The sequence below is a fragment of the Pyrgilauda ruficollis genome, unplaced genomic scaffold (assembly GCF_017590135.1).
Source record: "Pyrgilauda ruficollis isolate IOZ18807 unplaced genomic scaffold, ASM1759013v1 scaffold20, whole genome shotgun sequence".
In the NCBI taxonomy this organism is placed as follows: Eukaryota; Metazoa; Chordata; class Aves; order Passeriformes; family Passeridae; genus Pyrgilauda; species Pyrgilauda ruficollis.
Genome location: NW_024519207.1, coordinates 9,996,043 through 10,012,353, shown reverse-complemented (window position 1 = coordinate 10,012,353; position 16,311 = coordinate 9,996,043). Strand labels below are relative to the sequence as shown.

The following is a 16,311-nucleotide window of genomic DNA, read 5'->3' as shown; positions in this document are numbered from 1 at the left end:
ATTTTTAATATCTTTTTCCCGCCTTAGTTTCCAGCCGGGTCTACCTTCTTTCCCTGCTCCCAGCGCTGCCCGGGCGAGCACACACATCCCCAACATCCCCGCTCTCCGCTGTGGCCGCGCCGCTGGGCTCAGCACAGCGGCCGCTTCCCTCCGTGCCCGCTGCGCTCCCTGCCCGCTGCCCGCTTCCCTCCCAGCCCGCTGCCCGCTGCGCTCCCTGCCCGCTGCCCGCCCTGCCCGCTGCCCGCTTCCGCGCAGCCGGCGGCGGCAGCGGTGGCCGGGCATGGGGCCCCCGGGCGGTCGCGGCAGCTCCAGCGCCCGCGGCAGCCTGCAGGTGAGGGCCGGGCGGCGGGAGGAGGGGACGCGCCGCGTCCGGCCACCCGAGCCCGACTTCGCACGCAGCAGCGAAATCGGCAACAAATTGGCAAAAAAGCACCTAAAAACCAACCAAACAAACTAGGCCGTGTATGCGTGCATATGTTTGTTGGGTCTTTTTCTCTCTAAAGATCAGGGCAGCCGGGAAAAGTTTATATTTGTTGCTGCTGCCGGCGCGGGTTGTGGCAGACAGCCGCGGAAAAGCGAATGGGTGATTAGAAAGAAGGAGGAAAAATTTCCTCTGTCGAGACGATGCCTGAAGTTACTTTCGGGGAGCTCCTTTCCATCTGTGAGTAGCGGGCGACACGCTCGCCAGCGCAGCAACTGCCCGCTGCGCTCCCTGCCCGCTGCGCTCCCTGCCCGCTGCGCTCCCTGCCCGCTGCGCTCCCTGCCCGCTGCCCGCTTCCCTCCCAGCCCGCTGCCCGCTGCGCTCCCTGCCCGCTGCCCGCGGCGCTGCCGCAGCCTCCGCGGACGCGCCCCCGCGTCTCGCCCGCCCGCCCCCCTCCCAGCCGAGCCCGTGCCTGTTCCCCCGCTCCGGCCCTTCCCGCGGCGGAGGGGGAGTGTCCTGGGCGGCGCGCACATCCCAGCCCAGCCCAGCGCGGCGGCGGCGGCGGAAGAAGGAGGAAAAATTTCCTCTGTCGAGACGATGCCTGAAGTTACTTTCGGGGAGCTCCTTTCCATCTGTGAGTAGCGGGCGACACGCTCGCCAGCGCAGCAACTTGCTCCGCGCAGCCCCTCCGCTCCGCGGCTCCTGTGCGCAGATCGCGGCACAGAGGGACCCCGCGGGGGTGGCCGGGGACCCGTCACTGCGGGGCTGGAGCCGCCGGCTCCGCGGCCGCGGAGGCAGGGACTCCCCCGGCGCGCGGCACCTCCGCCGGGACCTCCGTGGGCTCCGCGGAGCGGGCCGCCTCCCCGGTGCACCGCGGGACCCGTGAACATCCGGGAAAAACAGCTTTCGGGATGGGGCTGTGGGTAGGGGCAGCAAGGGACGCGCTCCACATTTCTGTTGTGGAAGGGGAAGGGGGCAAGCAAATGTTTGGGGGTGTGCAAGGGGATGATGCCCCGGTTTGGGATGCGCTTGTGGTTGGGAGGAAAGGTGCCGCTGGTGAGACGGGGGCGAGCTTGGGGCGGGGGCAAGAGAGAAAATGGCACGTCGGGGCGCAAGTGCTGCTGGGGGGCGGGGGGAGGCAGGGTGCCCCCGGGCCATCCTGGCACTGCGTATTTGCTGTGGGGGATGCAGCTGGTGTTGCCTGGAGGGTACAGATGGTGATGTCCTGGAAGTGGCTGCTGTACTGGGAGGATGGTGGGGAGAGAGAGGATGGCTTCATGTTGCAGATGCAGCAGTCGCTGCTCGAAGTGGCAGTGGGGGAGGCAGTGGGCGGGGGGAAGCGCCAGCCCTTCCTTACACCCCTGTGCTTCTCTCTTCTCAGCACTTGCTTCTCTTCCTGCTCTTCGTTGGGCCTTTCAACTGCTTTGCCAGTTACAGCCGCGCCACTGAGCTCTTCTACAGCCTCAACGAGGGGATGCCTGCTGGGGTGCTCATCGGCAATCTGGCCCGTGACCTGCGGCTCCCAATGGCTGGTGGCCAGCAAGCTGCGTCTCTGCAGCCCCCACTCTCCTTCACCCTGGCCTCCCATGGCTTGGGGGGACAGTATGTGCAGCTGGACAACCGCTCCGGAGAGCTGCACACCTCAGCGGTGGAGATAGACCGGGAAGCTCTCTGTGTGGAAAGCAGTGGGGCCACCATCTTCGGGGGATTGGCTGCTGTCTCCTCTTCCTCCCCCTCACCAGAGTCATGCCTACTGCTGCTGGATGTGCTGGTACTGCCACAGGAGTACTTTCGCCTGGTGAAGGTAAAAATCGCTATCCGTGATGTCAACGACAATGCGCCCCGCTTCCCTGTGCCCCACATCCGTCTCTCGGTGCCTGAGAATGCGCCTGTGAACACCCGCCTGGCTATCGAGCACCCCGCCCTTGACCCTGACATGGGCACCAATGGTGTCCAGACCTACCGCCTGCGAGATAACTATGGTGTCTTCACCCTGGATGTGGAGGAGAATGAGAATGGAGAGAGGACTCCCTACCTGATTGTTATGGGGGCACTGGACAGGGAGACACAGGACGAGTATGTGACAGTCATTGTCGCTGAGGATGGGGGGACTCCTCCGCTTGTGGGCAGTGCCACTCTCACTATTGGCATCAGTGACGTCAATGACAACTGCCCCCAATTCAATGACTCGCAGCTCAACGTCACTCTCTATGGGAATTCCAGCCTAGGGACACATGTGACTACTGTCCATGCGGTGGACATGGACCTTGGAACCAATGCCCAGATCACCTACTCCTACAGCCAGAAGGTCCCCCAGCCATCCAGAGACTTGTTCCATCTGAATGAAAGCACAGGAGCCATCACACTCTCCACTAAAGTTGATGGGGACACTCCAAGGCTACACAGGCTGATCATACTGGGCAACGGTCCTGGCTGTATTCCTGCTGTGATTACAGTGCTGGTGACCATCATCAAAGTCATGATGAGGCCCCCTGAAGTTGTTCCTCGTTTCATAGCTAATGAAGTGGAAGGGGTGGTCTACTTAAAGGAACTTGAGCCTATCAACACACCTATAGCATTTTTTACCATCAAAGACCCTGATGAAAAATACAAAGTCAGTTGCTATTTGGATGGTGATGGGCCTTTCAGACTTTCACCGTACAAGCCATACAACAATGAATACCTGTTGGAGACCACAAAGCCTTTGGACTTTGAGACACAGCAGCTGTATGAAATCTCCATAGTTGCCTGGAACTCAAAAGGATTTCATGTCAAGAAAGTTGTCAAAGTACAGGTTCTGGATGACAACGACAATTCACCAGTTTTCTCTGAACAGCTGATAGAATTGTCCATTGAGGAGAACAATGTCCCCAATGCTTTTTTGACCAAACTGCATGCCACTGATGCTGACAGCGGAGAAAGAGGGCAAGTGTCCTATTTCTTAGGTCCTGATGCCCCTTCCTATTTTGCTTTAGATAAAACCACAGGAGTTCTTACAGTTTCCACCCAACTGGACAGAGAAGAAAAAGAGAAATACAGATACACTGTCAAAGCAGTAGATTCTGGATTCCCTCCAAGAGAATCAATAGCAACTGTCACCATCACTGTATTGGATAAAAATGATAACAGTCCAAGATTTATCAATAAGGATTTCAGCTTTTTTGTGCCAGAAAACTTTCCAGGTTTTGGTGAAATTGGAGTTATAAGTGTCACAGATGCGGATGCAGGGCAAAATGGATGGGTTGCCCTTTCAGTTCTGAATGGAAGTGATATTTTTGTTATAGATACTGGAAAAGGAGTTTTGAGAGCTAAAGTCTCCCTGGACAGGGAGCAGCAAAGCTCCTACATTCTGTGGATTGAAGCAGTTGATGGCGGTGATCCTGCCCTGTCTTCTACAGCAAAAATAACTATCCTTCTTCTGGACATAAATGACAACCCTCCTTTGGTCCTGTTTCCTCAGTCTAATATGTCTTACTTGTTAGTCCTTCCTTCTACCCTTCCTGGCTCTCCCATCACCGAGGTCTATGCTGTCGATAAGGACACTGGCATGAATGCAGTCATAGCTTACAGTATCATAGGAAGAAGAGGCCCTCGACCCGAGTCATTTAGGATTGACCCCAAAACTGGTAATATCACCTTGGAAGAGTCACTGATGCAAAATGACTATGGCCTCTATCGGCTTCTTGTAAAAGTTAGTGATCACGGCTACCCGGAACCTCTCCACTCCACTGTCATGGTGAACCTTTTTGTCAATGATACTGTCAGCAATGAGAGCTACATCGAAAGTTTGTTAAGGAAGGAGCCTGATATCAGTGTAGAAGAAAAGCAACCACAAATATCCATAGAGCCTACACATAAAAAAATGGAGTCAGCATCCTGCATGCCTACCTTGGTAGCTCTTTCAATAATAAGCTTGGGTTCAATTGCTTTAGTAACAGGGATGGGAATTTACATTTGTCTAAGAAAAGGGAAAGAGCATCACAGAGCAGATGAAAACTTGGAAGTCCAAATCCCATTAAATGGAAGAATTAGCCTGCACATGTTGGAGAAGAAACCAATGGAGATTTCTAACATTTGATGTTTCTTTGTGTATAAGTCCAACATTTGAAAAACCCTGGAGGACACTAAAACACCTAGCTGTAGGTTGTATTGACAAAGGTTGAATGAAGGACTGCTAATTTATAACTTAATATTATAATTGTAAATAGCTGTTTACAGTTTTTTAAATTCAATTTCAGTGTACAGCTTTTTTATGAAACGTTAGTAACTAACAGCTAGCACCCTGACTATAAAAACATGGGCATCATTTCCAGCTTTCATAAATCAATAAGATCAGTGAACATAAAAAGGGTGAAGGTAAGATGATTCTTTTAAACTCAAGTTTTAAAAGTCTTTTTAACCACGAGAGGGCATCAGATGCTGCTGAGCAGGGAACTGTTCAAGGTACTGTCCATGAGATAAACAGAATATATTTTAAATATATTGATTTTAATATAAAATACCTATTGGCATACAGACATTTAACCACTTAAAAAAAAAAAAAAAAAAAAAAAAGAGAAATGTCTGTCCCAATGTATGTATAATAAAAAAAAAATAAATATGCTAAAATGCACTAGTAATGAAAACCAGAATGTTTATTACCTCACAAGTAAAGCTTATACAATAGGGTAGAAGAGGCATTAACAAGAAGTGCAATTCCTGTTGAGCAAGAATGCAAGATATTGTAATGAGAATCTGAACTGCTGTGACATATCATTCATTTTTCTCCATATTACACTCTCATTATCATTTGCTCCAGCAATATGCTGGTCATTTTTATGGAAAAATTATATTTAATATTTCCTAAAGCAAATAATGACAGAGCCCCATCCTCATCCTCATAAACATGCCAGATGCAAGGAAGCAAGGGAATGGCTAAATCACAAAAGTGGTGGTATTTTTTTGTACTTTGAGCAATCTGTCAATAGTACTCCATCAGTTGGGTTGTGCAGTAGATTTTTGTTATGTGTTACTTCTGAATCTGATCTGCCAGATGAAAACAAAAATCACTTCACATTCTGAGGAATTGTAGGACTTTTTTTATTCTGACTGTTGCTCCTTCTGGATTGGTATTTCATGTGAAATATCTTGTTGCTGACTTTTGGCGACCATTCCTGGCTCCTTTTCATTGGCTTTGATTTTGGATTAGATCCGAAATCTAACTTGTAAGACTGGTGGCATATTTTCTTGATAATTTATTCTTTGCTGTATCCTCTGCAACAAAGCAGCAATTTTATCAGTGATATATTACTTTCACTTCATTTTAAGAGCTGAGAACTATCTTTTGTATGATGATTGCATCAAATTTCTCTGTGTGAACAAGATAAATTAGTGTTATGCTTAAAAATTATTATTTTGATTTCTCGCATCATGTCTGTAATGTACCAAAAGTGTTTATATGTCTGCAAATTAAAGCTATATATTTTCATAATTACTTATTCTCTCTCTCCTAGAATTTTGATTATAAAGCTAAATATTATTTCAGTTATAAGAATGCATTTTTCACAAGTTCTTAGGTGCTGGCTATCTTGTGTGACATGTCATAATACTTTCACAAATTAGTACATTTCAAAATCATTAATGACAGTTTGTGCTGTGCTTCTTGAAATTACCAGCAAAGACAGCTGTATGTCGGCTAATGTAAGTGGTGAGGCAGCTCGTACCTGTTTTGCAAGTAGGGAATGCAATTTCAGGCAGTTTCTGATTTTTCTCTCTGTGACTGGCACATTACTTTACCTTGAACCTACTGAAATGTTAGGGTTTCTAATAGATACTGGTTGTACTTAGTCAAAGTAACAGTATTAGCATGATACCCATAATTTTGCCATCCTAGCTATAGGAATTTTTTTTTTTTTTTCAGATTAGAATATTTTCTGTTTGGGCATGATTTGATAGCTGTGTTTCATAAAATTTAATTCAGCCTGTCAGAGCTTTGTGGTCAATCACCTCTTTTCTTTTATTTTCGTCTTATCAAAATATAAAAATGGTATGCATCACTGAAATGCATTTGGCACAAAAAGGCTTTGTTTCTTATCACTGAAGAAAAATTGCATTATATCTTTGGAAACAGCTTCAGTATTTCAGATACTGTGTATTGCTGTGGTGATGAATCTGGATCCTCTGCATTTTTCTCTCCAGTAAGATGGCAAGGTAACTGAAAGACAGGATTCTTTTCATTGCTCTTCTCTTATTTCAACTAGCACTCCAATATATTCTCAAGACAGTGTAAACAGGAGCAAACCCAAGACTTAAGAAATACAATAAAAAAATAATCCTGATCCTTCAGTGTGTGTTGATATAACACTGGGCAGATACTTCTATTCAGGTTTGACAAAGACATAGTCTTGACCCTGTTTGATTAAGCTTTGGCTAAACATGCTGTTCTTGTTGCCTTTTTTTTCATTTGTTGGTTTAGATGAAGCATGTTCCTAATGTGCAATAAAATGCAATGTTACGAGCCTGTTAAAGCCAAAGCACTGCTCATGAACCATTCACTCATGATTTTCTACACATTTAAAGAAAATGGGTTTAAAATCACACCTTCAGCCATACCAACACTTACTTGTCCAAAGGAATTTATACATAATAAGACCTCATAGAGCACATTTTTTGCCTTCTGTGGGTAGCTTTACTGTGGGTATTGTCGCTGAAAATGGCAAAATATACAGTGAGCTGGATTTCTTACTCCATATATTGTGTTACTTAAAAAACATAAGCTGTTAACACCAAGCATAATAGTTAAACCTGCAATGTTGAGCCTAACAATGATTAAAAACCAGCAAAACAGGAGCCTTACATTCACAGAACCTGGGAATTACTTCCTAAAAAAATGTTCTTTCTCAGTTGTAAAATTCTTGATACTGTCTGTATAGCAAATATTTCTGTGATGTTTCTGTTTGCAAAGTATCCCTTACTGAAATTCCTTTCACATGAAAACACATTTTTAATGAGTATAACTGAAGTAAATTAGACTCAGATATAAAAGGCCTATTTTATTACCACCTTGTGCAGTACACTTGCCAAAATATATACAAATCTTGTTGACACTGGTAGTTGAGCTGGCACAAAAATAAATGTCTCATTCATTTACAGTATCCACTGATCAATCTTAGAGTGGATGCCCTTTGTTCATTTTTATAAAAAATGAGATTGTCCTAAGTTTTGTGTTGCCAAAGTCTCCTGAACTTGCTATGCAAACACTTTTTCATTAGAATTAACAAATTAAAAAAAGAAAGACAAGAAATGGGCAGTGAGCCCAGTGGCAGTGGACAGAGAAAATCAGTCTTCTCTTTCTCCTTCATTTTATTCTTTTTAAAAGAACTCTTTGAAGTTACTGTTTTGATGCAAAACTAACCTAACACCTGGCTAAATATCAAGAAAGGATGAGATGTAAAAGTGTCGAAAGGGAATTAGAGCTATTTTCTTCTTGTTGTGTGAAAACTCACAAAACACTTAATCTTATGGTCATTTATTTCCATTTTTCAGCATCAGGGTTCAAACATGCAACTGTGCCAGAGCCCACTGAAAAGAATGTAAAAAGCTGCCACTCTTAGCAGGACATCCAAGGAGAGGTACAGTATTAGCAAAACTTGGCCTCTCTGACAGCAGTGGCAAACCTTTGATTACCGGCTGGGGTTTCATTGCAAATTTTCTGGCCCTAACTGCTGCTTTGGGAAGATTGCATTAAAGTACACAGACACATTAATCTGATGCCTAGTCCATGACTATTTCACCTCCTGGTTCAAAGCAATGAACTTTCTGGGAGCAGTTTGGCATAAGTGGAGATACAAGGCACCTCTGCCACAAAGAAATCATCAGCTTAATATGCAGAGTGTTTATTTCATAATTAATGTGCCTTATCAGAGCCATGCTGAAAGCTGACTGCCACCTTCCCTGTACGGTGCTTCTCACCATCTTCTTGCAGACATCAGTTTCTTTGTACATTCCTCTCATTCGTGTAACTTAGGGAGAAAAACAATGCAAACAATTACTCATTAAATTAATAGGCCAGCTGAAACTAACAACTTTGATTTAGACCACTCTTCTTCAGAACTGGAGTTTGAGGAGCTAAGCATGTTTAGCTCCATTACTGAAATAAGTTGAGTTTAAAGGAGATGTTTAGTGAAACTTAAAGTGGAAATAAACATATTTGGCACCCTCATTTCCTATAGAGTAGCTTCATATAGTTTTTATATGAGTAGTAGTTGCCCAGTGAGATAAAAGTTGCAGAAATTAGTTTTATGCTTTATTTTAATAGTGGGAAATATTTTAGGAAACTATTTGAAAGTTATTTGCAGCGTGCCATAATTTACAATTCTCTGGGTTAAAACATGCAAAAGTACTTGTGCAGGCAGCATTGCTATTTCCTTTTCACTCTCTGTACCAGACTGAACCAGCAGATAAGATAAAACTGTCATCTACATTCTGAGATGGTGAGATTCAAGGATTTCAGCTCACAAACAAATATAAAGTTATACAGCTCTGTTTTTCACATTATGGATGAGAAAAATACTTTTATTCTTATACACAATTGGTAACTTGCATAATCTTTCTGGTGTGTTCTATCTGAATGTTTCAGTGATTTCTGCTATATTTGCATTTTAGTTTCATTACAGAGTGAATTTTAAAGGCCAAGTTTCAACTCTCAATTTTTTTCTGATAAGAGTACTTTGAACAGGTGCTTAGAAAACATTGTTCTGAATGAAGAAACGTTGAATCATTTATAATGCATTCATTCATTCATTTATTCCACTGCTTGTAAAAGCAAATACAGGTTTACGGGTTGAAGTTGCAGGTTTGCATATTGCTAGCTACCACTGCTGCTAAGTAGCAAACACTTTAACTGAAATACATTGTAAGGAATTATTTCAACTGTTCAAGTCAAGAGGACTAGCATTTTAAGCACCAAGCTGGAAGCTTGTCTATTCCCAGCAGCCCTGCCAGCATTGATTTAATGTAGTGTACTAACTATTTTGTCCTATTTTCCATCTTCAATGTTTGGGTGAAGTATTCATCCTCAGAGCAAGCCAGTGAGATGAGAACTCATCTCTTTGAGCGTAACAGGAGTGACAGCTTGATTTCTCTATCTGTATGCCAGCGTCTAATGCTACCTGAGATGCCTTAAGGTATCCCCCCTGGCCTCGAGCTGCTCCTCAGGAGGAGTGCAGGCTTTCTCTCAAATGAGCTATCATATATGCCAGCTCAGTGCAGATGCTTTGGCTTTTTTAGAAGGTGTTCAGTAAATGCTAATATGTGATGAATTGAGTCTTTGATGCAATTCATCTTCATATTTACACATCTATTTTGGCATGTCTACAGACAGGTATTGACCACTGAGCTCAGACTCTGAGCTTCCAATATAATCTGTGAGTTTCATCAGCACAGGCAATAGAGCTAGAGAGTGCTTCAGTTTGTGCTAAAGTGGGAATTCAGGCAAGGTTTAGCTGCTCTGAAAATTAGTATCAAGTGCTATCTGGATTGCACTTGAGCATCTCAAGATTCTGCACAGTGCTGTCAGGGAGTCTTGTGCCTTTCTAGAGTCGTAGCTAGGTGCCAGGAGAGCAAAGCAGCTAAAGATGATGTGAGAAAACTTTGGATAGGCATGCATATCCCCCATATGCTGGTGACACAGAGTGTATCACCCTTTCAACTCCACTGAGCAGAGCTTGACAGACTATAATGGGAACACAAAACATAGATCAGAGACATCTGGTACTTAGTATCAGAGCCAAAAGAAGACCTGCAAGCCTAATATGTACCACTATCCTAACTGACTGATAACCTCTGAAACCTAAATCCATCCCATGTAGTATTGCATGCAAGTCACTCCTACAGGATACTGTAAAAGGAGGTGCACCTTTGATTTATATGATGGCAGAGCACTCACTGCTGAGGAGGTAAGAAAATTTTGTTATTTTTCAAGTGTTTTCAGTTGTGTATTTGGAGCTGATGCTAACAAGGGCACTCATTAGCCTTCTTTTGGAAACTGAGCTATTGTTTTTAACATAAAGACTCAAATGTCAAAATCTTCCAAGGCTGAAGAGACACAATCATGCTTTGTCTACTAGAAGAGCATTCCATGGAAATGGAGATACTTGGCCTTGAAACACTTTCAAAACTTTTCTTTAAACAATCAATGACAGTTGAGGCGTGAGAAAACCAGGGAAAACACAGTTCTGTGCTTTTTCCTCCTTGATGAGCAGACTCGGGTTTGCGCACAGACATGAAAATGTTACCTAAGATATTTTTCAGACATAATAGTCTCCTCAATGTTCAGAATTTTTCAAACCTATTACCTTTATTTGTGTGGCAATCATATGAAAATTACAACCTCAAGACATTTATGGGATAAAGGTTGGTCATCCTCTGTATAAGATTCTATTTTCTGAGGAATGTATTTATAAAAGGTCTGCCTGACAGGGTACAAAGCAGAACTTCTTTTCAGGATGTGTACAGGACAGATGTAAATAGAAAAGAACAGAAGACAGCAAGAATAAATAAATGCAGTCAAAATGAAAGGGTCATTTTCTAAGATTGCAGAAACAAAAATAAGTGGTTAGAAACAACAAAAAGAATATTTCTGGATGTACTGGATTTACTGTGCATCATCTGCAGTGTTAAGCATCCCCTTTCAGCAATTGCTCATCCGTTTTCTTAACCTCTAAGGATGAGAGCTTGTTGCAGAAGCTTTAAGACCTCCTGACACAATCTACTAACACAAAATATATTAAGAACTGATTCACATTGTCAGCAGGTCACAATTGTATAGAGAAATCAAGGCTTTGAGTAGAATATTTTTTAAGTGTCTGTTTTATTATGATAAGAGCATTCCCTTTTCCTGGTGCTTTTCTGTAGTGTTATTATATTGGGTGCATTCATTTTTGCTAACTCGGGACTAAACCATATTATTACAAACATTTGCATCTTCTCAGCCAATATAGAAGCTGATACTGTGACATTATTTTTCCTGTGAATGCTGTTAAAGTAATGAGAACTTTTTTGCAACAATACACAAATACCAGATGTGCTTCTATCCTCACTTTCCTAAAGTGCATAATGATAGGGTAACCTTCTTCTTTATGAATAGAATAAAAATTTCATTATAGTAGGACAAGAGGGTTCTGATATAAGCCTGTGTTAATACAGTGTACATCCTGCAGATGTTTTCTGAAATGGTTCCCTTGCATATCTCTGTAGAAGTTGTAGAAGTCATCTATTCATTTTGAGAGTGTCTTATTTTTTTTGTTACAAATCATAAGAGAAAAGCAAAGACCACACAATTATACTGGTGTTCTCTTTTATTTGCTTCTGTTTACCTGAGTAATTTTAACTGGACTAAAACCACAAGTATGCTTGTCATTAACTGTCTTTTCTTTGAATTTGAATTTTGAAACATCGTATATAAAGTTAGACACCTAAAAAGTAGATATCCAAATATCTGAGAAAGCAGTAAAGGAAGGAAGCATGCAGGAAAAATAAATGTTTTGGAGTAACATTCAATCTTGAAATTTCAGCATAGGGTAATTAATGTATTATTCTCCTCAAGGATATTTTTCAGTTTTCTCAGACACAATGAAAACAATTCAGTCCCTCCAGCTGTGTGTACACGGGGCACACCTTCAGAGTCTTTGCTGAAGTCCTTTCAGGAGGCGAGTAGCCTCAACTCTCACTAAAGTAAATCCAGTTTAAAAGTGTTCAAGGATTCATATTAAACTATAGTTTAATATGGAAAAAATCAAACCAACTGATACTGTCCATCCCCATTACTACTACTTTGAAGGCACCACAAATTAAATATTTCAGGGTTGGAATATTTGTATTGGTTGTAAGTTCCATTTGCTATTGTCTTTGGTATTGACTATCAACATCTATCCACTAGTAATTTTATTTGAATTAATATATTTGACAAATAGTTTAATCAACAGTATTTTTATCACTTACAAAATATTGAAACAAAATCCACAATTTTTTCTTTTCCCTATTTTATTTTCTGGAATAAAAATTACATTATTAAAAAACAATACCTATTTTTGTGTTATTATCAGCCATGATACGGAATTGTATGATCATTTCACAGCACTCAAAGATTTTTCTCTTAATATTTTTTTAGAGCCTGGTAGTATTTTGTCATTTTCCAAATAAGCTTTTAGACTTTGGTTTGTAATATAATGAAATTAAAAACTGCTAAAGGCTGAGATTTCAGTATTAACAGCATCCGGAAATGCCAAGTCATGAGTGATTCCCAACACAGATTCATGTTATCCAAACTTAATAGATCTGTATAGGCAATTTGGAAGTACACACATCTCAGATGGCTTCTCTAATCAAGGGGACTCTGCAAGTCTCTTGTTGCAATGTGGGTGGCTTATGACATATCTCTGCTCCCCGTTCACAGTAGAAAGACATTACAGCAGAGGCACCTCTCTTAAATATCTGAAATTAAACAGAGTGAATCTAGATTATGTACTAGAACAAGAGAGAGCCACAAGGCATATTTCCCTTTCCCAGTTACAGGGGATGGGAAACACTACTAAAGTGTTACCACATAAAATCTCTATACTGAGACAACTTCCTTTTCCAAGTGTGGTAGTTTTTGTGTTAGTGTTTGCTTGGTTTCTTATTTAATCTTTGTAGGTGTGGAAGTAAATTTCTTTGAAGTGATAGGGACAGCTGCATTTGATGCAACTGGCAGGTTTTTGCCATGTCACTTTTTGAAAAAATAAAAACCCACAAATCATAAAAAGAATGAAATATAGCAGGCATAAAGGCAGGGAAGGAAGGAGTCTCTTTCCTACTCGGTCTTCTCAAGTCTGCAGGTGATAGATGGTGGTGTGCTGAGTATGCAGTTCTTCAGTGGAAGTTGTACGTGTGATAAGAAATACTGTGTGGGAATTACAAAACCAATATGCGTAAATCACTCAAGGGGAGTAAAAAAAAATCCTTCTAGCCTAATAAAGATGCACAGATTACTGGTAAGATTTTGAGCTCTTGCATGGGTCAAATAGAGCACAACAGCTTATACATCATTACCTCTTCAGCGTGTATCAGAAAGCAATAGACAAAACTATTTTTGAGCCATTTTACTTTTTTAGCAAAACAGTGTTTAGAAATAATTTACCTGAGTTCAGGCTACATTAGAATTGAGTGTTTTACAAGGTGATCTAGGTGAAAAAACCCAACTTGATATGTGAAAGTGGTCTGCAAAAGACATGCAATTTTTACAGATTCTTTTGAGGTAATGATTAACAACATGGTACTGTGTAATTGAAAATTTTTTACACTCTTATGGGGATTTTGTCAGTTTCCATCAACTTTCATGAACTAAAAAAAAAAAAAAAAATGGGAACAGTAAACAACTTAAACTATCTGAAATTTACTAAAGACAATAAAAAGAAGGACCTTTTCAAACAGTTCCACTAAGGGTCAAACTGAAATTACTTATTAGAAAAAATAATATGCATTAGGCCATACTTAATTGAAATTTGGATGCATGAGCACTTTACAGATGTTTTAAAGGAGCTGTCAATAATTTTTATTGAGCCAGATACACCTCCTGCTGTCTTCCCCTCCTCTCCACCCCCCCCAAAAAAAAAGGAAAAAAGGAAAATATTTAAAAGAATACCAAGAAATTAGATCTACCTGGGAGCAATGAACAAGTTGCTGTAGTGGTAAAAAAAAAAATAGAAGAAAAAGTATGAGCAGAAATTAATGTAGTGAAGGTACCAAAACCTAGCAGATGAATGGGTGGTGAAATGAATCACAAAAACAAAAAACTTAAGTTTTTAAGAATTCATGTATAAGTAAAAGAGAAAAAAGAGAAAAAAGCCCAAACATTATACAACCAGATGCACATGGATTTGTTCCTTTTTCTTCAGTTTATAGAACTGCTGCCGGTGACTCTGAGTGAATATCACTTCAGTTCCAAGCGTTCTATATATTTGTTCATTAATATGTTCACCCTCCTTTGATTTCACAAAAAGGTGTTTTCTTTTCTTTGATATATAGTGGTGAGATTGCTCAAAATTTCTTAATGAGATGATTGTGACCTTTTGCCAGCAACAAACAGAGGGGAAGATTGAAAGATTATATGTGTGGCAGCGAAACCTCTGGCATGTGCTTAAGAGCTGAAGATCCCAGGAGAAGAGAAGGTAACACATGAGAGAGTTAAGAAAAGTAGAGGTGAGACATGTAACTAGAATCAAATAAAGATGCTACTGTAAGAATTCAATTAATCATTATGAATGTTGGACAATTAATAAAATTACAGTAGACCATGAAATGAAAACAAACCAACAAAATGATAGTAGAAAATTCCTGGGTCCAGCAAGATGCATTTTCCTCTGAGAATACAACCACTAAATAGTGAGTTTGGACACCCACCTATTAGTTCAAACTTGGTAACTTCAATTTAGCTCAAACTTGTAAAACAAATTAGTCTGAAAAGTAGTTTTTAAGGCACAGATACAAAAAAAAACTTCTGGAGGACAAACTGGTTCTCCTTTCCACCTAAGAGCACAGAGATACTCCAGGGTACTCTTGTACATTTTTAATAATGCGTCTCAATTTCAGCTGCAGTCTTTGAACGTAGTCTCTGTATCAGGGATTTGAACCACTGCTTTTCCATAAAAGAATACTTTATCTATTGAAGTGCATTGAAGTGGTGAGAGAAATCCTCATTCATCTGGTAATGAGTGAGTGGGAAAGAAATTATATTCTTTATTTCATAAGGATTAGACTTTATTTCCCATACCAAACAGAATACTCAACAACAGACACCAGAGTTGAGCCTTTTTTTCCTAGATTCCTTGGCGGTTAGTTTGTTTAAATTACAGAGTAACTAGAAGAATACAGATGTTATACCAATATTTATAAAGGTTAGAAGTAAAATAATACATAAAACTTAAGTAAAATACAGAAAAAGCTGTTGTGCACCTAACACGATAGTGAACTGCTGCCTCTAGCATAAGGACACGGAGCTATTAGAGTGAGTCCAGAGGAGAACCACTAAGTAGATCACAGGGCTGGAGCACCACTCCTGTGAAGGCAGGCTGAGAGAGATGAGGTTGCTCAGCCCAGAGAAGAGGAGCCTTTGGAGAGACCCAAGATCACCTTTCAGTACCTTAATGAGGCCTGCAAGAGAGTTGGAGAGGGATGTTTTACAGTGAAATTAAGTGATAGGACAAGAAGGAATGGCTTTAACCTGAAAGGGGGTAGGGTTAGATTCAAAATTAGGAAGAAATTCTTCACTGTAAGGCCGGTGAAGCACTGGAATAGGCTGCCCAACAAAGTTGTGGATACTCCATCCCCAGAAGTATTCAAGACCAGGGGGGATGGGGCTTTAGCAGCTTGGTCTAGTGACAGGCATCCCCACCTGTTTTACAGGGCATTGGAACCAGGCAACCTTTAGCATCCTTTGTAGCCCAAACCATTCTAGGATTCTGTGAATTTAAAGATAAGCATATATAGCAATCAATCAAATTAGAAATGATCCTGTGCAAAGCTCATCTTTTCAACATAGTGAATCTGAATTTACTCTTTGATTAAATTATACATTTTGTGAAGTCAAGGTGTAACAGTCAACCTACTATAAAATATTTGACTTCTAAATAAATCACATACTTCAAAAGTTAGCATTATGTGATTTCAATAGAACAAGTTTAGCAATTTCAAAAGTTAATGCAGTTACTACCCCTTAATAACAAATGTCAGGAAAAAAGTCTCCAGTGGGAAAATGTCCTTTAATTTTGGGGTTTATGGGCAGATTCAGTGGATATATGTTTTAATTTTATATTCCTTAATGAATAAACAAGTCCACTTGTACTCCAATGTAATGCCATAAGAATATGAAATAG

General features: G+C 41.2%; 1 protein-coding gene across 1 annotated transcript; it reads left to right on the top strand.

The window, feature by feature from the left end:
• Positions 1-242: 242 nt before the first annotated feature.
• On the top strand, positions 243-4,888 carry PCDH20 (protocadherin 20). Its single transcript, XM_041467036.1, has 2 exons — positions 243-331; positions 1,803-4,888. Exons 1-2 carry the CDS (start codon positions 281-283, stop codon positions 4,497-4,499), a joined length of 2,748 nt encoding a protein of 915 aa, XP_041322970.1. The 5' UTR covers positions 243-280; the 3' UTR covers positions 4,500-4,888.
• Positions 4,889-16,311: the final 11,423 nt, after the last annotated feature.